General features: G+C 41.4%; 1 protein-coding gene across 1 annotated transcript in view; it reads left to right on the top strand.

The window, feature by feature from the left end:
• Positions 1-25,200, top strand: part of LOC128696601 (sodium-coupled monocarboxylate transporter 1) — a 348,670-nt gene that overhangs the window by 27,260 nt on the left and 296,210 nt on the right. Inside the window, exon 2 of the mRNA XM_070094645.1 lies at positions 12,480-12,613. Coding sequence (XP_069950746.1) covers positions 12,480-12,613 — 134 coding nt within the window. The remainder of the gene's footprint in view (positions 1-12,479; positions 12,614-25,200) is intronic.

The raw sequence follows: 25,200 nt of genomic DNA, 5'->3' as shown, positions 1-25,200 counted from the left end.
TGGGGGGCCTGTGGGGGTGGGAGACCTGGTAGCATACTGTGGGATTCTATGGTTGGGGGTTGGGTGGAAGCTGTGGGTATGGATTGTATTGTGTGTTGGGATGGTGTGATAGGTTGTGGGGTTCTGAGGCTAGTTAAGTGTATTTTTGATAAATATTTTCAAGAAAGAGTGAAAACACTTTGTCTTGTGCACCAAAACTGGAGGAAATCGGACGGTAAACAAAAAGACGATAATTAATTCCCCAACTGCCCCCTTGAGCGAAGAGCAACTGTGTGATAGGACTGTGGAGTGGCCTACACCTCACCTCCTGGCGGTATATAAGGCTCCATCCTGTAACTTCAACTCCATACTGTTTTTGACTATGGAACTATTCTCTTCTCCAGACTGAGGGACTGACCACCTGAAAACTTCAAGGGTGATGGACTGATTACATCGTCAACCAATACTTTCCTATGTCCTTTCTAAATCTAAACTTGTCTAATTTAAATCCATTACTGCGGGTTCTCTCTTGGAGAGATATCCTCAAGACCTTAACATCCTCTTTATTAATACCTATCTTCCAATTATACACTTCGATCAGGTCTCCCCTCATTCTTCGTCTAACAAGTGAATGTAACTTAAGAGTCTTCAATCTTTCTTCATATGGAATATTTCTAATGCTATGTATTAATTTAGTCATCCTACGCTGAATGTTTTCTAACGAATTTATGTCAATTCTGTAATATGGAGACCATAATTGAGCTGCATAATCTAGGTGAGGCCTTACTAATGATGTGTAAAGCTATAACATAACACCTGAACTTCTGTTGCTTATGCTTCTTGATATAAATCCCAGTAATCTATTTGCCTTATTACGTACACTTAGGCATTGCTGTCTTGGTTTAAGGTTGTTGCTTATCATAACCCCCAAGTCCTTTTCACAACCTGTATGGCTAAGTTCTACATTATTTAGCTTATAAGTCCTAGGGTTGTGGACACTCCCGAGCTTCACAGCCTTACATTTATCTATATTGAACTGCATCTGCTACTTTTCTGACCAGGTATTGAGTTTGTCTAAATCCTCCTGAAGTTCCCTGATATCTACCGTTGAATTAATTATCCTACCTATCTTTGTGTCATCCGCGAATTTGCTCATTTCACTAGTAATACCCTCATCAAGATCATTGATATATATTATAAACAACAACGGGCCAAAGACTGATCCCTGTGGAACGCCACTTGTTACAGATCCCCACTCGGATTTAACCCCAGTTATGGACACTCTCTGCTTCCTGTCTGTGAGCCATGACTCGATCCATGACAGCACTTTTCCCTCAATGCCATGAGCTGCCACTTTCTTTGACAGTCTTTGGAGAGGAACTCTATCTAAAGCCTTACTAAAATCTAAGTAAATAATATCAAATTCTTTATCGTGGTCAACAGCCACAAAAGCTTTACTGAAGAAAGTTAATAAATTGGTTAGACAAGACCGGCCTCTCGTGAATCCATGCTGAGTATCATTAATCAGATTATGCTTATCAAGATGGCTACTTATAATCTCAGCTATAATTGACTCTAGTAGTTTGCCTACAGCTTACATTTTATATATAGTTTCCTTTAATATAACAGTTATATCTATAAGAAACTTAAACAAAATCTCATCTCTTAATCTCTGTCTATAAACATTATAAACACTATGTGTATATACACCTAACATCTTGCTCCTGGGAGATTTCAACTTAAGGCACCTAAAATGGAGGAATATAGCAAATAATATTGTTGCAGTAATAACACCAGGAGGCAGCTCTGATGAAAACTCACACTCACACGAGCTTTTAAATCTCTGCACAAAATTCAATTTAAACCAGCAAATAATAGAGCCTACTAGACTGCAGAATGCACTAGACCTCATCTTCACTAACAATGATGATCTGATAAGAAATGTCACCATATCAAAAACAATATACTCAGATCACAACATAATTGAGGTTCAGACATGTATGCGTGGAGCCCCAGACCGACATAATGAGATTAGTCACGAGGGAGCATTCACCAAATTCAACTTCAATAACAAAAACATAAAGTGGGACCAAGTAAACCAAGTCCTAACCGATGTAAGCTGGGAAGATATTCTAAGCAACATAGACCCCAACTTATGCCTAGAACAGATTAACTTGGTGGCACTCGATGTATGCACAAGGCTTATTCCTCTAAGAAAGAGGAGGAGTAGATGTAAAATAGAAAGAGACAGGCGCTCCCTTTACAGGCGACGGAAAAGAATAACAGAGTGGCTAAAAGAGGTCAATATATCTGAAATGCGTAGGGAGACACTGGTCAGAGAAATAGCAAGCATCGAACTCAAGCTAAAGGAATCTTATAGGAGTCAGGAATCGCGGGAAGAACTAAAAGCCATAAATGAAATCGAAAGAAACCCAAAGTATTTCTTCTCCTATGCCAAATCAAAGTCGAGAACAACGTCCAGTATTGGGCCCCTACTTAAACAAGATGGGCCCTACACAGATGACAGCAAGGAAATGAGTGAGCTACTCAAGTCCCAATATGACTCAGTTTTTAGCAAGCCGCTAACCAGACTGAGAGTCGAAGATCAAAATGAATTTTTTATGAGAGAGCCACAAAATTTGGTTAACACAAGCCTATCCGATGCTATCCTGACGCCAAATGACTTCGAACAGGCGATAAATGACATGCCCATGCACTCTGCCCCAGGGCCAGACTCATGGAACTCTGTGTTCATCAAGAACTGCAAGAAGCCCCTATCACGAGCCTTTTCCATCCTATGGAGAGGGAGCATGGACACGGGGGTCGTCCCACAGTTACTAAAAACAACAGACATAGCCCCACTCCACAAAGGGGGCAGTAAAGCAACAGCAAACAACTACAGACCGATAGCACTAACATCCCATATCATAAAAATTTTTGAAAGGGTCCTAAGAAGCAAGATCACCACCCATCTAGAAACCCATCAGTTACACAACCCAGGGCAACATGGGTTTAGAACAGGTCGCTCCTGTCTGTCTCAACTATTGGATCACTATGACAAGGTCCTAAATGCACTAGAAGATAAAAAGAATGCAGATGTAATATATACAGACTTTGCAAAAACCTTCGACAAGTGTGACCATGGCGTAATAGCACACAAAATGCGTGCTAAAGGAATAACAGGAAAAGTCGGTCGATGGATCTATAATTTCCTCACTTACAGAACACAGAGAGTAGTCGTCAACAGTGTAAAGTCCGAGGCAGCTACGGTGAAAAGCTCTGTTCCACAAGGCACAGTACTCGCTCCCATCTTGTTCCTCATCCTCATATCTGACATAGACAAGGATGTCAGCCACAGCACCGTGTCTTCCTTTGCAGATGACACCCGAATCTGCATGATAGTGTCTTCCATTGCAGACACTGCAAGGCTCCAGGCGGACATCAACCGAATCTTTCAGTGGGCTGCAGAAAACAATATGAAGTTCAACGATGAGAAATTTCAATTACTCAGATATGGTAAACATGAGGAAATTAAATCTTCATCAGAGTACAAAACAAATTCTGGCCACAAAATAGAGCGAAACACCAACGTCAAAGACCTGGGAGTGATCATGTCGGAGGATCTCACCTTCAAGGACCATAACATTGTATCAATCGCATCTGCTAGAAAAATGACGGGATGGATAATGAGAACCTTCAAAACTAGGGAGGCCAAGCCCATGATGACACTCTTCAGGTCACTTGTTCTATCTAGGCTGGAATATTGCTGCACACTAACAGCACCTTTCAAGGCAGGTGAAATTGCTGACCTAGAAAATATACAGAGAACTTTCACTGCGCGTATAACGGAGATAAAACACCTCAATTACTGGGAGCGCTTGAGGTTCCTAAACCTGTATTCCCTGGAACACAGGCGGGAGAGATACATGACTATGTACACCTGGAAAATCCTAGAGGGACTAGTACCGAACTTGCACACGAAAATCACTCACTACGAAAGCAAAAGACTTGGCAGACGATGCAACATCCCCCCAATGAAAAGCAGGGGTGTCACTAGCACGTTAAGAGACCATACAATAAGTATCAGGGGCCCGAGACTGTTCAACTGCCTCCCTGCATACATAAGGGGGATTACCAACAGACCCCTGGCAGTCTTCAAGCTGGCACTGGACAAGCACCTAAAGTCGGTTCCTGACCAGCCAGGCTGTGGCTCGTACGTTGGTTTGCGTGCAGCCAGCAGCAACAGCCTGGTTGATCAGGCTCTGATCCACCAGGAGGCCTGGTCACAGACCGGGCCGCTGGGGCGTTCACCCCCGGAATTCTCTCCAGATAAACTCCAGGTAAACACTCAGGCAAACTGACGATCATCTGCCTTGTTGATGTAGTCAGCGTTTCTCGAGCTTGGAGCAGTGGATGCCGGGTACCATCCCCCGTTTTCTTGTTGGGTGAGTCACCCAGCTCCCATTTTCTTTGGGTGAACGCTGGGCGAGCGCCCGTTTTCTTTTGGCTGCCCATTGTCTGTGATTGAGCCTGGAGGAACTCATTTATACTGATTTATATTGTAAAACACTAGTTTTACAGCTTTTTCCGAAGGACTTTGGCTCGTAGGTTATTTGTACACTGTAGTACAACATATCTGGACCACAGTGTGGTCTTTATCCGGTTTGAAGGACCAAACTGTTGAGAAATGGTTTACCAGCTAAGGTTATAGTTTAAATATAGGGAAAACTTAGCTTAGAAAGACAGCTCATCGCCTGTACAGCTGCCCCTGCAGATGAGGTCTTGAGAAGCTGTCGAAGTCACTTCACAACGGGCTGTAAAAGATCATATTATGTTAATAATAAATTACCCCTAGGGGGTATTATGTCAGCATATTTCATTCACTGATGGCTGATGTACGTACTAGTGTGGACTTAGAAGTCCACTTATCACCAGGGTTTATAATAAGTGACTAACTCGTAACTTAGACTCAACTGCGCAGTCAATAGTAGTACATAACGAGTTAGAACACTTACCTGGGTATATGTATCTAACCAGTAGTTACACCCGGATATCCGTTGAGTTGACTGAAGAATAGTGTTCTTTGAAGAATGTCACTACACTCTGTTGGATCACAACACTTGTTGTTACACTGTTCACCAATAATTGTTCACACCATAATGTCACTAAAGAAGCTGATCACACTTCTCTGTAAGTGTTTATCGTGTTTTGTGAGACACTTTGTTCACACTAACGCACGGATCAGTGTTCTTTGATGGTTATCCTGGAGTCAGTGTGACTCTCAGTAGAGTCAAAAGTAATGTGACCTCACAGTGTCCTATACCACTGCAATGCCCCTAGAACATAAAGGAAAAACTGACCTAGTACTTTTGCTTCCTTGCCACTTCCTCCATGAAGCAAAGCAGAATGTTTGATTCTTGCTCTCTTAAGCATAGACAACAATGTCCACTATCTTTACCATGGTAATAAAGTGGGAGCAGGATTTTCCTTAATTGTCCTGCTAAGGTAAGAGATGGACTGTCTCTTATTAAACTAAACTTTGCAACACTGGACTCTTGCAAGGAGTGGCGGTCGCTTGACCACGGCTCATACTCGTACTGCATCTGGGATCAATTACTCGCTGTAGCAGTAAACAAGATGCTTGCCCCTTCTGAGAGGGCTGGGCCCCTCAGGGCTGAAAGGAGCTGAAATGGGCTGAAGGGGGCTGATAACACCCTCGTGGAAAATTTCTCCACATAAGTGTATGGGTTTTTTTATTTTGTACTTATTTTGTACTTATTTTGTACTTATTTTGTGCTTATTTTGTACTTATTTTGTACTTATCTTCTTGGAGTGTGCTGGTGAACCTTCAGTTGTGCTTCCTCTTATTTATGATGGTCTGAAATGTTTAATTTGAATTACCAAAATTCTTTTTTCCTGTCTCACTGTTTTTTTTTTTTGTCAGACTAATTGCTATAAAAGCCCTTAGGATGTGAACCCTGAGGTTTATATGAGGAAGTTAGAATAATAATAATAATAATAATAATAATAATAATAATAATAATAATAATATATTTTTACCAGTACATGTACAAGTTATACAGACCATAGCTGACATCAATGACATACTACTACACAGAAAGCCGCTTGTTATGCTGAGCATTTCCCGCAAATTAGGCCAGTTTTGTCGCAGGAAGCGACCCACACCAGTCCACTAACACCCAGGATGTGACCCACACCAGTCCACTAACACCCACGATGCGGCCCACACCAGTCCACTAGCACCCACGATGCGGCCCACACAAGTCCACTAACACCCAGGATGCGACTCACACCAGTCCACTAACACCCAGGATGCGACCCATACCAGTCCACTAGCACCCACGATGCGGCCCACACAAGTCCACTAACACCCAGGATGCGACCCACACCAGTCCACTAACACCCACGATGCGGCCCACACCAGTCCACTAGCACCCACGATGCGGCCCACACAAGTCCACTAACACCCAGGATGCGACTCACACCAGTCCACTAACACCCAGGATGCGACCCATACCAGTCCACTAACACCCAGGATGTGACCCACACCAGTCCACTAACACCCAGGATGCGACCACACCAGTCCACTAACACCCATAATGCGACCCACACCAGTTCACTAACACCCAGGATGTGACCCACACCAGTCCACTGACACCCAGGATTTGACCCACACCAGTACACTAACACCCAGGATGTGACCCACACCAGTCCACTAACACCCAGGATGTGATCCACATCAGTCCACTAACACCCAGGTACCCATTTTACTGTTGGGTGAACATAGACAACGAATGTAAGGAAACACGTCCAATGCTTATTATTATTATTATTATTATTATTATTATTATTATTATTATTATTATTATTATTATTGTGGAAAATGTTGTAGGGGTGATTACCTGTACGTACCTCAACATTACATGCATACAAGTAATCTCATTGGGAGACAACCATCTTGTTCACCGTTGTCACCCCGTGTAGACATGTGAGAAAACTTAACCACCTCTGGTCATGGCAGGTGGTTCCTTCGACCTCACAATCTAATCCATATCTATCCGAGACCAGTATAAATTGGATAGCACCCACAAGTACGGTGCTACTAATTAATTGTGGACTATATAGATTATATTAGTTTAACTGAATGAAGGGGGGGGGGGGGGAGGGAGAAGGTTACACTTGAATATATCCATCAAGGAAAAAACACTTGTACATAATCCCACCACTTACCAGATATTTTTCTGGTGGTTGCTTGATGTAGCTGGATCACCCATAACCTATCCAACTACAACATACCTAACTGGCCAGTATCAGTCTGCTATAACTAGAAAGGTTACTTAGCTGTGGGTGATTGATGCTCCTTATTTCCTCCATTCACCATCTCATTTCGATGTCCTGCTACACGGACACGGTTCTTATTCCAGCAGGACGAGGTATTCGTTGGTTTGTCCCGGTTTAGAAGTCATGACTCCATAAAAACTTCACTATCCTCGAGACAGGAACAACGAGGTAAACATGTGCGCACACACTCTGGGAATGGCAGCTCATATCGCTTCAACGATTCCTTAACTTAGTGTTATTATCACTGATTACATTACAATTCACAAGACGATTTAATGTCTCATAATTATTATACACATTAGAGGTCACTCCATTAAGATCTGAGACTGATGAGTGAGGATTAACTCACAGGTATTCCCCTGGACACACACCATGGCCGCGCACCAGTCACCCCTGGTCGAACCATTATTCACTAATTTTACCACCCTTTTACGGTGGTCCCGTAAATCACGTTCCCTCACTCTTCACCAGGAACAGTTACAACACTTCCTATTGTGAAGTGAAGCCTATATTAATCCTTAGGCTGCCGTGAACGCCAATTTCCTGGTCCAATATTTTCACAGCCTCCTAACTCCATTCAAAACACTCCCGCCTCCCCATGCCCTGACTCGACCTGTTCCCCCTCGCAGATCCGCGCAGGCGCAGGACGAACCCGGTTGGTTCTATTCAAAATACAATTTAGAACAACAGTAATGCATTAATCATGTATATTTACATTATAAAAATATATACAGTATAATTATGGGAATTTTATTTCCACACTGCGGCCGGGCGGAGGTCGTTGTTAAACGACTTAAATAACGTGGAGTACAATTTTCCCATCTTCACTGGCCACCTGGCTTGGGAACTTCAACATTGGTATTTACATAATCACCCATTAATTCTTTCCACCTGTTAACTCCTCAGGTAGAGCTCCATCCAAAGTACACTCAAGCTTCCATGCTTCTGGTATTAACAATTTCCCTCTTATTGTAAGGTGTGACACTAAGCCTATGCTCTCTGGGTTAATTTGTTGGGCATACTGAAATTATGAGACGTTAACAATAACAAGTCTCTCTCAGTGTCCCAAGTCAGTCCCAGCACCTTACTGCATTATTTCATTAACCCCTTAACATATCCTCATTAGTTCCTCTTCAGTTGACGTCACACCCGCAAATTGTCCACATAAGATTATTTACCCAATTACTTCGCTCAGTGGACCACCTGTGCACTTAAGGTGTGCATTTATCGTCGCCTGAAGTAAGAACAATTTATTATTTAACTGTTTATTAATTAAATCATTATAAGCAGTCAACAATTTTGGTGTCTTGCTCAGTTCACAGAGCTGGGCCCGTTAACTGTCCATACGCCATCCTATAATTAGTAGGTAATTCTGGACGGTCAAGCTTCCACGGAATTCGCACCCAGTAATGTCCAGATTCACATTTAACATCCTTCAGGTATTGTTCCTGAGTAAAGGAATCATTTGGACTTTCCTCATTTATATTAATCCTATGCTGTCCAGCTCCCACAAATTAGACTGGTTCAACATCATTCTCGATAGAAGAATACTTGTACTGGGTTGACCTTTTATGAGTAAGACACCGTGACTGTATTCACTACTTCCTCTAGTCATTATTACTAGGCGGTAGTCTGCCATATATTACATGGCCCGTACCAGTGTTGAGGAGAGAGACGCCGCATGGTTTTGGATTTATGCCCTTTATCCTGAATTATTACATCCAACACCGGCAAGGCTACCTCAGCTAGGCCATCATTATTGCCATTAGCTGCAACCTTTACATCAGTCACTGTAGTGTCAGGGTTATTAGCGTTATCATTATTGTCACCATTATTATAAGACTTACATACAACCCTGCACATAACTGTATGGTGCCTTCCCTTGTTGCATTGATAGCAACTGTTCAGTTTGGTATGACAATCCTTTACATTATGATTGTCTAGACATCTGATAAATCTGTCAAGTTCTTTCATTCTTTCCACTTTAATATCCCATGAATTATAGGCATTACAATTTTTAGTGAAATGAGTACCCTGGCAGAAGAGACAGTCTCTCTTTTCCTTGCCTGACCTCTTATTAACTGGGTTACCCTTACTGAGGTACTTATTCCTCTTACCTTGATGTGAGGAACCACTATTACTGATTCCTGACTTGATATGTGCTTATTTAACTCTTAACTATGATTATTACCACTGGGATTATTTTTTCCTTTTGAGACTTGACAGATACTTCAGAGTCATTATGTGTTATATCCTTTGAACTGTTTGGCTGACTGGTCTGCAATTGAACAATTAATTCTTGCCGACCTAGTCTGATTTCCTCCAGACCATACTCTGGAGGTTTTGGCAAACCCACCCTTTGTATTAATAGGTTGATCAACTGCCTGGCTTACACCCTTTAATTTATTCAAAGCCTTACTTTTACAAGACAGTTTTTCTTCCAATTCGTAATGTTGATCAATTAAAACATTCATTTCCATTCCATCTGCACAATTCTCCAGCAGATCTCTTTCACAGTCTTTAAACCACAATTTGTACCAATCATTTTCACAGCCTCCTAACTCCATTCAAAACACTCCCGCCTCCCCATGCTCTGACTCGACCTGTTCCCCCTCGCAGATCCGCACAGGCGCAGGCCGAACCCGGTTGGTTCTATTCAAAATACAATTTAGAACAACAGTAATGCATAAATCATGTATATTTACATTGTAAAAATATATACAGTATAATTATGGGAATTTATTTTCCACAATTGTTATTATTATTTTTATTATTATTATTATTATTATTATTATTATTATTATTATTATTATTATTATTATTATTTCTATTATTATTATTATTTTCATTATCATTATTATTATTATTATTATTATTATTATTATTATTATTATTATTATTATTATTATTATTATTATTTTATTATTATTATCTTAAATATCAATGTTTTCTTTAAATCTGACTGTAAAATGAAAATTAATAATAAAACTCAAAAATTTTCTATGGGTTGTGTAAACTCCATCATGTGAGGTATACAGCCTTTGTGTAGAATGGATTAATTCCGAAGAATTACTTCCATGTAATTCTACAGTTCAATGAAATATTGTGGAATCATCATGGGACTTGCGAGTTTGATGAACATATTTCAAATATGAGTTCAAGTATCTATAAACTTGACAGTTTTATTGTTCGGAAAATTGTCATTATTTGTAGGTGAAAATATTTCTCACAACAATGGAGATTGCATTCACTATACATTTATTGGACAAATGTTCGCGTGGGAGGATGGAGTTCACCTTCGTGGAGTTAAATAAGTTTATTCTGGTATACACAAATACATACATAAATTATCATACATAGCAGCATATGTGTAAAGAACCTGGGATAACCCAAAAAAGTCAGAGTGACTTATTTCCACTGGGGTTCTTTTATTTCCATTGGGGCTCTTTTATTTCCATTGGGGTTCTTTTATTTCCATTGGGGTTCTTTTATTTACATGGGGGTTCTTTTATTTCCATTGGGGTTCTTTTATTCCCATTGGGGTTCTTTTACTTCCATTGGGGCTCTTTTATTTCCATTGGGGTTCTTTTATTTCCATTGGGGTTCTTTTATTTACATGGGGTTCTTTTATTCCCATTGGGGTTCTTTTATTTCCATTGGGGTTCTTTTATTTCCATTGGGGTTCTTTTATTCCCATTGGGGTTCTTTTATTTCCATTGGGGTTCTTTTATTTACATGGGGTTCTTTTATTCCCATTGGGGTTCTTTTATTTCCATTGGGGTTCTTTTATTTCCATTGGGGTTCTTTTATTCCCATTGGGGTTCTTTTATTTCCATTGGGGTTCTTTTATTTCCATTGGGGTTCTTTTATTTCCATTGGGGTTCTTTTATTTCCATTGGGGTTCTTTTATTTCCATTGTGGTTATTTTATTTCCATTGGGGTTCTTTTATTTCCATTGGGGTTCTTTTATTTCCATTGGGGTTCTTTTATTTCCATTGAGGTAAGTGTACTGCAGTGTTCCTCATATGTTTAAGTTGATGTTTATAATAATTAAAATGAAATACCTGTTCATGAATTTTCCTGTCTTAATGTTAGTCATTATTATCTAACTATGCTAATGTATTTAGAGGTTTGACATATATGCAGTTGTTATACACTGTGGACCAGCAGGCCTCCTGCAGTGTGCTATCTCACTATATGACATATATGCAGTTATTATACACTGTGGACCAGCAGACCTCCTGCAGTGTGCTATCTCACTATATGACATATATGCAGTTATTATACACTGTGGACCAGCAGGCCTCCTGCAGTGTGCTATCTCACTATATGACATATATGCAGTTATTATACACTGTGGACCAGCAGACCTCCTGCAGTGTGCTATCTCACTATATGACATATATGCAGTTATTATACACTGTGGACCAGCAGGCCTTCTGCAGTGTGCTATCTCACTATATGACATATATGCAGTTATTATACACTGTGGACCAGCAGGCCTTCTGCAGTGTGCTATCTCACTATATGACATATATGCAGTTATTATACACTGTGGACCAGCAGGCCTCCTGCAGTGTGCTATCTCACTATATGACACATCACATCACTAAGAGAGTTGTCACCTTCTCGGTGTCACGTATTAACTCACTTCGTAATAAAATGTATTTTTCGTGACTCTTCTTCTTAGTGCTTACTCACTTTCCTGGACATGAAAGTGTCCAGGAAAAGTAATTACATGTAATAAGAAAGCTAATATTGTTAAAAAAGGGTAACGTTCAAGGTTGTTTTACAAGAATAATGCAAGAGTTCTCAAGATGTTGAAGTAATTTGAAATTGGCAAAGTAATTTATCTTCACAAATATTCTTTTCTGAAAGTAATATTACTGAATCAAGTAAACTGCCAATGTTATAATTATTTCTGAAATCTGTAAAAAGGTGGTGGAGACCATAAAACACCTAGGAGAAATGGAGGCTCTGACGTTCCAAATATGAAGGCGGGGGACAAGTCGAATTCATTGGATCAAGAGTCTTTCATCTACATTAACACAAAATCATTGAGAGGAATTAGATCATGAATTCTATAAATTTCAGAGCAATATTACTCAGAATTGATCAAGTACTAATTGCTTCTTCAGGTAACTCCTCTGAGGTGTACTTCTTCGGGACACAGATCTCGGTCAGTGTGTTAGGAATGCTCTTGGGCTGCATTCTTGTTTACAAAGTGACGCTGCCAGTCTTCTTCAACCTCCGACTAGTTTCTCTTAATGAAGTAAGGCCTATATTTATTCCTACTTTATATATATATATATATATATATATATATATATATATATATATATATATATATATATATATATATATATATATATATATATATTTATATATCTATATATATATCTATATATATCTATATATATATCTATATATATATATATATATATATATATATATATATATATATATATATATATATATATATATATTTATATATATATGCAAAACAACCACTCTGAAAGAATAGAGAAATTCCAAGCGCTTTCGTGACTACTCACATTATCAAGGAACTATGAAAGTAAAGCATCAAAGGAAGGTATATAAGGGGTCTGGCCAACACCTCACTATCAGATCCCACAACGGTTAAACACCTGACGTTTACCTGGTAAGGGAGAACCAACATATTTTTAGTTGAATAAGGCTGGTTGTCCCTTTTTGGATTGTAAAAAGTATTTCTAGCAACTTTAAAAGAAATGTAATTGATAAATCTTTTAAAGTTGCTAGAAATACTTTTTACAATCCAAAAAGGGACAACCAGCCTTATTCAACTAAAAATATGTTGGTTCTCCCTTACCATGAAAACTTGGTTGATAGGCCTTCTCTTCTTAAGACTTTTAATATTAAAGTTGTATTCAAAAATCTTGATACAGTAAAAAAAACTTTTGATAAAGAATTCCCCCCAAAATGCTGATGGATGTGTCTGTAAGATTCCTTGTAAAATTTGCGATAAAGTTTATTACGGTCAAACTGGTAAAAGTCTCGAACTAAGATTAAAACAACATAAATATAGCATTAGAACTGGACAAGATTCCAATGCTCTATTTATTCATGTAAGAGATTTTAACCATCCAATTGATTTTCAAAATGTTGAGAAAGTAGTATCATGCAAGTCTAGTGGGATCAGAGACTTTGGGATCATGGGGAAAACATGCCATACATTTCCTTAAAGAACTGGGTTTCAGACTCATCGACACCACCATGGACCCAATGGCAGCCACTTTCATGTTCTAGCGCCTCAGCGTGGCCATCCAGAAAGGGAAATGCATGCTGCATACTAGGCTCACGTCCGGCGGTTTTTGGGCTGTGCCAGGGTAAGACACTGGGCATAGACGGTATACCAAACGATTTTTATAAGTGTCATTCGGGGTGTGTAAGGCATTGTTTGGTGGGGTTTTTGAATTGTATGTTAAGTAGTGGAAGGATGGGGAAATCGCAAAAAAACGGGTGTCACAGTTTTAGTGCTAAAAAAGGAGGGACGAGTATTGAGCGATTTCATTAATGTGCTCTGATTACAAGATTTTTGCTAAGATTTTGAGCAACAGAATGAGGATATACTGGGTTTTGTAATACATAGGGAGCAGTTTGGTATTCCGGGGAGAAGGATGAGGGACGGACATGGTTTTATCAGGGATTTTATTGAGAGCTGTCCGGGAGGGGGAATAGTTGGTTTAGATTGGGAGAATGCATATGATTGCGTGGATACAGATTTCTTAAGAGTTTGCCTAGAACGGTTAGGGTTTGGAGAGGGGGTGGTGAGATGGGTGAACACCCTGTATGCTGAGGCGGTGGTGAGGGTACTGGTCAATGGGAGGTTGGGTGAAATTGCATCGATGGAGAGAGGTTTGAGGCAGGGATGCCTGCTATCCCAGCTGCTTTTTGCTTGTGTGCAGAATCCCTTTTATGAGTTTGTTGAGGGGGTGATGGACAGACAGGAGATGGATGGGGGTGCCGGGGGGTTATTGCTGGATATGTGGATGATACAACTGTTTTGTTTAGGGGTAAGGAAGCGTTAGGGAGGGTGGGTAGAGTGTTTCATATGTTTGGTACTAATACGAGTAAGAGAGTTAACATAGTGAAATCAAGGTTACTGGAGGTGGGTAATTGGATAGGTGGGAGCTTGGGGGAGGGGTCAGGATGGACAGTTGTGGATAGGATCAGGGTATGTGGGATATAGTATATGGTGGAGGTGCAGGACTGCAAGAGGGTCAATTCGGAGTCTGTTACAGGAAAGGTTTTGGGTAGACTTAGAGGTTTAAGTTCAACGGATCAAGCATTGCATCAGAGGGCAGTGGTCGTCAACTCACTTGTCTATAGCAAGGTATGGGGGGTGGTGGAGGTGTTCCCCTTACGGGTACAGGACATTTTGGAAATCCAGCAGAGGGTGTTAAAGTTTTGTGGGGCTTTGGAAGGGCGTGGTTATGTAAGGAGGTAGTTATGACGAATGTTCAACGAGGGGGTTTAGGTTTGTTGGTGTTGTGTCTGCGAGTAATGGCTATCTATATCAAGCAGAGGTATATTAAGGAAGGGGGTGTGCGGGGCATTAGAGTAAGAAGGGTTATGGAGGAGGCTCATAGATGGTGGAGTGGCAAGGACTTCCGGGTTTGTGAGGATATGTTGAGGGTTTTATTGACAGTGCAACAGTTAGCCAACCTAAATGTAAAAAGGTTGGTGTGGGCTGTGGGAGGGCAGGAAGTCTTGCAAAGGGTTGCCGTGTACCCAACGTACGATTGGCAGGTTATTTGGAGGGATACAGGCTAGAGTAAGGGAATTAGTGTATCGTTTTATCATGGGAATTCTGGCCTCCAAGGATGTGTTGAGACCCATGAGATTCGTGGACGAGGCATCTTGCCTGCATTGCGTTGATGTTGAAATGGCGTTTCATGCTGTCTTTTTTTGTCCCTCCTTGGAGGGGGTGAGATTATGGATGAGGGGGCTTATCAGACTTTTGGGGGTGTCGTTTGTCGCTTTTAAGGGCTTTATTGTTAGATGTACATAGTGTGCCAAAGGATGTGAGAAGGGCTATAATGTATGTCATAGTAGACTATTTAGATATTTCTTGGGGAATGTGGGAGTTAAGGGAAGATTTGAGGGTAAAAGTGTTGGCGGCAAGGTTCTATAGAACAAAGTGTAGGAATAGTTTCCCAGAAGGTTATCAGAAGCCTCACTGTGGGTACCCTTTGTCGGGGACCCTGAGGGAGGGCAAAGGGTTGGTCTCCTTTTCGGGGAATGTAAGGGGGGGGGGTTCTGTTGGCTGGTGTATTTGAGGTATGTAAGATGTGAGTTTTGCCAGGTGTTGTCTGGTTTGAAAGGTTGTATCAAGGGAATGGTTTGCCTTTGAGCAACACGAAGGATGCATCCAAGAAAGATTTTTTTTTTTCGAGGCACCCTGGTCTTTTAACCCTAATGGTTATGTTCTCTGTGTTTGAAAAACTTTCATAACCAGGATAACAAACACTGACCTCTTCGCTTCCGGGCCGAGAGGTTGCACTTCGGTTTTGCTCGTGCATTCGTCAAACACCATTGATGGAGGACGGACGTTGGCTGCTGCACTCGCTACAGTTGGTAGCACTGAGCGAATTTTGCAAGATGATGCAGACTACCAGGAGGAAGATAAACACTGTGTGTATTGAGGTGTTGAAAGGCGCAGTTTATAACACCAATGGGTCAGTTATGCTTCCTGCCATCTTAAGAGATACCTACTGCATCAACAACGACGATTTGTATGGAATTGCTTTGAATGGAGCTACAAGAATCTTTCTGAAATTCGTGATGACTGCTGTATATGAGAAGATGGTGGAAAAGTACCAGGATGTGTGTATGCTGGTTAACCCTGGTTTAGAAGTACGTATGAGAGACGTATCTAAGTATTATACTTGGGTAAAGTTACGGAATGTCCCATTTGAGGCCGATGAGGAAGACATAAACGCAACTCTCGAAGAGTTTGGTGTTATACATCAAGCAACAGTTGGAAGGTGGTCTGAGGGAATGTATGCTGGACTGTGTGAGGGATCTTTTACCCTTAAGATGTCCTTGCGCAAAACTATACCATCATATGTGACATTGAGTGACTTCAGAACTCAGGTATGTGTCACATATGCAGGGCAGAGAAGAATATGTAGACTCTGTGGAGCGTATGATCATATGGCTGCGATGTGTTCTCGACAATCGTCACCTGAGACACATGGAGAAGAGAAAGGAGTGGAGAAGGAAAGAGAAGTGACGACCCAGCCATCACGGGAGCATCCTCGGGCCCACAGGCCGTGGAGTGAAATCGTGGAGGACAATCCGGTGGAATGTGTAACATTACCGGAGGTCTCTCAAGTAATTGAGACCATACATATAGAGGATGAGGTGAGACAAGGTGAATTGGGTAGTGAAGTTTCAGCTGCAATAGACACTGTTATACAGGGATTCTTGGAGGATCAGAATAGGAACCGAACACGACGTATGGTGTCGGATGGGACATCTGCAATGTGGGTGGTGGGGATGGGCAACCACAGAGGATTTATGAGGCTGTGGTTGAAGTGCATAAAGCTGAAAGTGCAGATGAGGGCATGCCCATAGTTGAGGCATCACGAAAGAGAGAGGCAGGTGCTTCTGACAGTGATGATGTTTTTACACCTGTGCAAAGATCTGGTAAGAAACACTCAGTGGATGTCCCAAATAAAAGTATCAGGGGGGGGGGGTAAGGGGCAGGGGAAAGGTGAGGCAAGGAAAGGGCATTGTGAAAAGCATACTGTGCAAAAACATAAGGACCCGTATGGATATCGATCGATTGGTAAGCCCCCGATAGCATTTATAAGTGCCTAACGTTAAATGTAAATGGCCTAAGGGCCGATGTAAAGCGCAGGATCTTTAGTGACTTTTTAAAGAGGCATGGAATGCAGATCATATTTTTACAAGAGCATAATTTTAAGTATGGAAGGGATTTGTTGATAGATGAGTACAAGGTTTATGCTGGATTTACTGAGAAGCTTCAGGGAGGTGCTGCGGTATTAATAGCTGAGGCCAGTCCTTTTCAATTGTTACACTGGGAAGAAGGGGGAGATAGGAGAGTAGTGAGGGTGGATGGAACATAGGGTGGGGTACCAGTGTGCTTTGTGAGTGTGTACATGCCGGTGGACAGCAATAGGCGTAATAAAGAGGATTTTGTTTTGGACACACTAATATATCATATGAAGGGGTTACTAGTTTATACATTATTTGGAGGGAATTGGAATAGTGTGATATGTAGGAAGGATGTGGAGCCGCGGGGGGCTGGGTGTGTTGGGAGTCCTACGGGATGTATTAGGGGGAGTCGAATTAGTGGATGTAGTTAGTGGGAACAGTCGGGTGGTGGAGCATACTTATGTGAAGAACGGTTATGTGGCACGCTTGGACCGCATTTATGCATCTCCTGAGATACAAGTTAATATGGAAACTGTAAATGTTGTATTTTCGGATCATAGAGGGGTAGTTGTGGACGTGGGCTGGGGTGAGTTGCCGAAACGTTTTATGAGTTATTGGAAACTAAATGTGAGCTTGTTAGAGGATATGCAGGGTGGACTTAGTTTTGCGGAATAGTGGAGAAATGAATGGAATAAAGGAAAGCTGGGAGGTGATATATTACTGTGGTGGGAGCAATGTGCTAAACCAGGGATCCGTAGTTTTTATATGAGGAAAGGAAGGGAGGTTGGACAATGGAAATATGGATTACGGAGGTATTTGGAGGGGCAGTTAAAACAGTGTTATGATGGTTTTCGTGGAATATATCCGGTTTCAGAGATCAAGGGTATAAAGACGCAACTGCTGGAGATGCAGAACGCACGGTTTGATGGTGAAAGATTAAGGGGTGGGTTGGAAGATGTTTTATGGGGTGATAAGCCATCAGCTTGCGTTCTGCGGCGATTAAAGATCTGGCAAAATATAATGAATTTGTTGAAATTAGAGGTTCATCAGGACGTGGGTGGGCACACGGTGGGACAGCGGTTAGTAACGACTGAAGGTATGAGTGGTTTTGCGGTTGAATGGTTTGAGATATATATGAGAGGAGGCAATAGGAAGATGGGGGACTTGCATATTATGGAGGAAGGGATATCACGTATCCTGGAACCAGAAGACAGGGTGGAGATAGAGGGGCCCATAAGTGAAGATGAGGTTTTGAAGGCATTACAGGGGATGAGTGTAAGGAAGATGCCAGGGATTGATGGCATTCCAAATGATTTTTATTTAAGTAACTGGGAGGTCTTGAAGGAATGCTTGGTGCATTTGTTAAATGAAATGAAGGTAAAGGGATGCATGGATATGACGCAATGAACAGGGGTCGTTGTCATGATTCCAAAGGGGGAAGTTCAGAACAGCATCCTGGATTATAGAGGTTTATCTTTAATGTGCGGTGATTACAAATTGTTTGCAAGGGTTTTAAGTAATAGGCTACGTAGTGTTATTGGGAGAGTTATAGATAAGAGACAAATGGGTGTGCCGGGGTGGCCAATGATTAGTGGACATGGGAGGATTAAGGATTTCATAGATGATTGTAGAACGAGTGGAGGAGGTGTACTTGCTTTGGATTGGAAGGCTGCTTATGACTGTGTAGAGCGAGAGACATTATGGATGATAATGAGGCATATGGGTTTAGGCGAGGAAATTGTCCGATGGGCGGAGACATTATACAAAGGTACAGTACTACAGGTGCAAATCAATGGACGTATGGGGAAGGTAGTTAGTATGGGTAGGGGACTGAGACAGGGATGTCCCATGTCTCAGATCCTATTCACATGTCTACAAGATCCTTTATATAGGATGATTAATGTTGGGGTAGATGATGGGGGGGTACGGCAGCAGGGTGCTCCAGGTATAGTTGGATATGTTGACGATACGACGGTTTTAGTTGGGGGAGAGGAGGGATTAAAGAATGTAGGTCGAATCGTTGAGATATTTAGTGGGGCAACAGGTATGCGTCTTAATGCAGTTAAGTCTAAATTGTTAGAGGTTGGTTCATGGGTGGGAGGGAACTTGGGACAAAAGTATGGTTGGCAGGTAGTAGATCAATTAAAGTATGTGGAGTATTATACAGAAGGGCAGCGCAAGAAGCTGGAGAGGCCAACTCCGTAAGGGTTGTGCAAGGAGTATTAGGGAGATTGGGGGAATACGGACGAGTGGGCTGACGATCCATCAGAGGGTCATAGTTATAAATACAATTATTTACCCTAAACTGTGGCATGTGCCAATGGTTTATTCGTTGATGAAGAATGATGTGAGGTTGGTGCAAAAGAAGGTAATGCGGCCGCAGCCGCATCTAGCAGCAACAAGGCTGCTCCTACATCTTGCCGTCCCCTGGGCCTATCCGAACTCCAGTGATGGCCAAGTTGGCAAGTACTGCTGCAACAACATGCAAGGAACCTATAGTGACATAAAAACTGACGGTGACGACAACGAAATGGACTAAATATGACAAAAGAGGGACCAGCATTCAAGTACCAGACCTGCTGCCAGACGTGAACCAGACATGAGACGTTTTCCACTACAATGAAATAACTGACCTCCATATCAACTGCACCAGTGTTTAACGGGAAGACAACATGGCAGAAAACCTGATCAACTAAATCTCCAAGGAAATGACAGGTCTGTAGGACTTTTTTCTTCAGTGCCAAACGAGGGAAAGAATTGAGCATTTAAACATGGCTGACCGGCATCCAAACAGCCGCTACTGCCAGACGTACAACTAGCGAAGTGAAATTCTCATCTTTACTGACGTTCATCTGTTGACAGTAGCATCATATCTGTACCACCATCATATCACCTGTACCAGTGCTAACGAGAGGGAAACACAGGAGACATCGTCAAATCAACAGTACAAAACTCCAAGGTTATAGGTCGGATATCCCTCAGTGCCAGTCGTGAGAAAGAAGTGAATAGTTAAACAGTCAAGGTTAATGTTATAGTAGCTGACCTATATTCAGCTGACCAGTGTACAGTGAGAGAATCATAGCAGAAAACGCCAAATATATCTATAAACTCAAGGAAAGTCAGGTTGTAGGTGGCGTTACTCCCCTCAGTGTTTTAAAAATGGCTGAGTCAGCAAAACAGGTCAGGAGACAACAACACCACACAACCCCCGATAAATGGAACTGAGGGGGATTTGGAAGGATAAAACCAGGGAAAAGTGAGCAGTGAAGAGGGTTTTGAAGAGGAAATTTTACTAGTAAATCAGTGGTGATTGCTAAAGCAGATACTAAGTGTACTAGGGAAAGGAAAAGAGAAATAAATATTATTGTATATGAGTAAAAGAGCGAAGAGTGAAAATGGCAGGCATTAGGGGGGTACAGGCTGCCATAATTATATTTATATTTCTTCTTCAATTCCATGAAGAAAGTAATCAGTCATGGGGGCTGGAAAAGATGAATGGAGTAACAGCGCCCTGGACAGTAAAAGCCCAACAGTTGCCATCCTACCAGAAAAGTAAATGTCACTATCGCCGCAAGGTATGGCAACACCGCATACCCAAACAAAAACAGTGGCACACAGCTCTTATTGTAGCGCTCTTAAGTGGTGATATCCAAATTAATCCAGGACCTCAAACTATTGTGCAGAGGCAAAACAGACAGATAAATGACGGCAATAATGACGGTCTAGTAGCTAGGAATGATAACCTTAACTCCATATGTAATGCATACATAGGTCAATGTGAGACAATACAGCCATTATTATCTCAAACACTACCAAACAGGTGCATACACTGTACTAAAGTACGCATGAAAAACAGAAAAGGCACCTTATGTAAAATGTGTAAGGGGTGGGTGCATGATGGATGTATGTACAATTATAGCAACGGTGCCAGAATTCATTTTGTGTGTAACAAATGCACTTTGGCACAGTTACCCTTTAGCAGTGATGACATTGATTTACCTAATTTTAATACAAATGACCCATTGCCATATATTGATGATTATGATTGTTTTATGAAAACAGGCCTTCACTTTATTCATGTCAATGCAAGATCACTTCTTCCTAAATTGGCAGAGATGAGGATTCTAGCTAACAAAATTAGGGCGGCAGTTATAACCATCTCTGAATCTTGGTTGGATGATACGGTGACTGACGACGAGGTCAAAATAGATGGTTACAATATAAAACGCTTAGATAGGAACAGAAAGGGTGGTGGAGTATGTGCCTACATTAGAAATGACTTAGCTTACAACCCAAGACCTGATTTAAATAACAATAAACTGGAGATTCTATGGTTTGAAGTGCTGCTTCCTAAGACCAAACCCATCTTAGTAGGAACTAGTTACCGCCCTCCTACCCAGGACCAGTTCTTAGAAGACTTTTCCAGAGTCTTGTCCGGAGTTGAAAACAATTGCGAGACAATAATACTGGGCGACTTTAATATCTGTTTTCAGCAGCAAAATAACGGGCTATGCAAAAGGTATAAGCAAATTCTAGGATTAAATAGTTACACTCAACTAATTAATACTCCAACCCGGATCACACAGTTCTCAGCCACCCTAATTGACCACATACTTTGTAACCGCTCTGAGAACATTAGTCAGTCAGGCGTCATTACCACAGGTCTTAGTGATCATTTCATCATTTACTGCACCAGGAAAATAACTAGGGATAGGATAGGCCTACACAGAACAATAAAAATGAGGTCAACTAGAAACTACAGTAAAGAAACACTGGTAAAGAGGCTACACAATTGTGACTGGACAGAGATAACAAGTTGCACGGACGTAAACGATGCCTGGGAAAAATTCAAAACAATGTTCACTACCATCCTTGATAATATTGCACCAGTTAAAGAGGTTAGGATTAAACGAAGAACTGAACCCTGGATGAATACTGAGATATTAGATAATATGAAATTCAGAGACCAGCTGCTAAAAAGATTTAAAGCAAACAGACAGGATATTGCAGCACTAAATGAATTCCAAAGGGTGAGGAACAGAGTACAGAGACTTATAAAAGGAGCAAAGGCAAAGGACTACTGCTCAAAAATTGAAGAGTATAAGCATAATCCCAGAAAGCTCTGGCAACAACTAAAACAGTTGGGGTATAGCCATAAGCCAGTAGATAGGTCTAACATAGTACTCACTATCGATAATGAGGTATGCCACGAAACATCTAAGGTGGCAAATTGCTTTAATTCCTACTACACATCTGTTGCATCAACACTAGTAAGTAAACTACCAGCTGCATCAAATACCTTTAACACAGACTCTGATAAGTTTCAAACATACTATACCAATAAAGGGGTAACCCCAAACAGTTGTCAACTAGTAAGTGTATCTCATGACTTTATTCAAAAAGAACTAAGCAGGTTAAACCCAACTAAGAGCACAGGCCCTGATAACATCCCGTCTAAGTTCCTAAAAGATGGTGCTTCTGAACTGTCAATCCCTATTGCTCACATAATAAATCTATCAATCACCACTAATACAGTACCGGAGGGGTTCAAGGAGGCCAGAGTCACTCCTATCTTCAAGAAAAATAGTAGGTCTGATGTAAGCAACTATAGGCCTGTTAGTATACTCAGTATAATATCTAAAATTCTAGAGAGGGCAGTGTATTCTCAAGTAGTTAAGTTGTCAGCATAGTTGCTGATCCCTGTATTCCCAGTATTATATAGCATAGCAGTAGCATCATCCATGTGCTTTAGACACGAGATCCCTTGTAGGCCTGTGGCTTTGTGTGACGTCACGGGATACAGATGTGTGGGCTCATGCCCCTGTCCCGGCCTCACTCGGCGGCAGACGTTCCAGGCGTAGACAGGCAAGGCAGCTGGGGCTCCATCCCTCATCTCAGTCTGACAATACATTTACCATCCTACAAGTGTGTCTACTTTCAACCTACGATATCTCCATTCAAGAACCCTTTACGATAAATGGTGCCAGCGGAGGGCCTGTAATTCTGACGATTACAGCGATTTCTGGAGATAAAATTGTCGACCAGCAAGACGGCCATTTCGTGTCACCAGTAGGCCTACCGAGGTTCACCCCATCCAGCTACCTCAAGCCAGCTACTCTACCAGCTTCTACATTATTCACTGGTCAGTCTCTTTGTATTAGTGTTTCCTGCTTTTTTGCATCACTCACGAGGGGTTGACCCGAGTTTGCAAAATAAGCCAGTTTCCAGTCTGTGGTGGGGGAGTCAGAACAACCGAGTCCAGTCCAGCCTAGCCTACTCCATCAAATTATTTTGCCTGCCAAGCCAGCTTCCACCCCTGCTGTGCTCATCGTGTGAAGTTATCAAGCTATTTTGTGTGAAGGGTTAAGATAAGCCAGCTAGCAACTAACGCAGGTGTCTTACCCCAGTACTCAAGCAAGCCACGTGAGTAGCCTTCATCGCTTGTGATTCAAGCTCCAAGCATTCTGAGTGCTCCTTGTCATCCTTGTGGTGTTGTAGTATTTCGTGGGTTTATTCTAAGCCAGCCGGCTTAGAATTATCTTCGTGGCAGTGTGGGTTTTCTCAGTGAGGCTTACAATGTTCAACCCATAAGCCCAGCCACTCACGATCACGTGTGTCGCACCATTGCCGGTCTCAGACGCCTCGCTCAGCCATTAACCCACAAACCCAACTACAGTCGGCCATTACAACTCACCTACCTCATCAGTGTTTTGGTGCACTGCTAAGGGTTGTAGCACCATATTTTAAGGACCACATAGGGGGTCAAGAGCTAGAGAGTGTCGCGCCATCTTTAAAAGCCTCCTGTGTGTTGTCTATCGCCGATTTAAGCGCAATTCTACGATCATCTGTGCAGAGGACAGCAGCAAGACGATATAAACAATCCATCAATCTCATTCTTCAAGTGTTACAGCGATAATATTTTTTTTTTGAGACATCTGCGAGTGTTGAGACATTTCTTTTGTGTTCCCAGTGAATTTTTTCTCTTAGTGACATTCAGTGACTCTTGATCAGACTCAGTGTTTATTATGTACTGATTGCATTAATTTCTTTTAATCTCCTTAATTCAGTGTTAATTTTCGTGCATTATTTTATATCTGTTGTGTTGTGTATCTTTTTATACACTTGAAGTAAGTACTGAGTGTTTTTCCTTTGTTGTGTGTGCAACATATGAGCAATATAGAACTTGTGTTTAAACTTCAGAATTCCAGTGAAGTATTTCAGTAAATTTTTCACCTCATATTCTGCATCACAACTCAGTGTTGTCTGTTAATTTTTTTTTTTCTTCCTAGCATTTGTGTATTTTTGTTTTGTTTCCTGTGTGTTGAACATTCTTGTGTTCATATTCTTTTATTCAGCCAGTGTTTAATTTGTCTTATTTCCACAGACAATAGTGCCATTATTTCCACAGACAATAGTGCCATTATCTCCACAGACAATAGTGCCATTATCTCCACAGACAATAGTGCCATTATCTCCACAGACAATAGTGCCATTATCTCCACAGACAATAGTGCCATTATCTCCACAGACAATAGTGCCATTATCTCCACAGACAATAGTGCCATTATTTCCAAAGACAATAGTGCCATTATTAAAGTCAAAGCAAGAACTCACTTTTACAAAATTTTTCACACATCAAGTTTCATTGCAAGAAAATTCTAGTACTGTGTTTATGTTGATGTGTTGTGTTCTGCATCACTGTAAGTGTTGTGTTCTGCATCACTGTAAGTGTTGTGTTCTGCATCACTGTAAGTGTTGTGTTCTGCATCACTGTAAGTGTTGTGTTCTGCATCACTGTAAGTGTTGTGTTCTGCATCACTGTAAGTGTTGTGTTCTGCATCACTGTAAGTGTCGTGTTCTGCATCACTGTAAGTGTCGTGTTCTGCATCACTGTAAGTGTTGTGTTCTGCATCA

This window comes from Cherax quadricarinatus, chromosome 47 (genome assembly GCF_038502225.1).
Source record: "Cherax quadricarinatus isolate ZL_2023a chromosome 47, ASM3850222v1, whole genome shotgun sequence".
Lineage (NCBI taxonomy): Eukaryota > Metazoa > Arthropoda > Malacostraca > Decapoda > Parastacidae > Cherax > Cherax quadricarinatus.
Note: the sequence above shows the minus strand (reverse complement) of the source record. Positions and strands in the feature narration are given on the sequence as shown.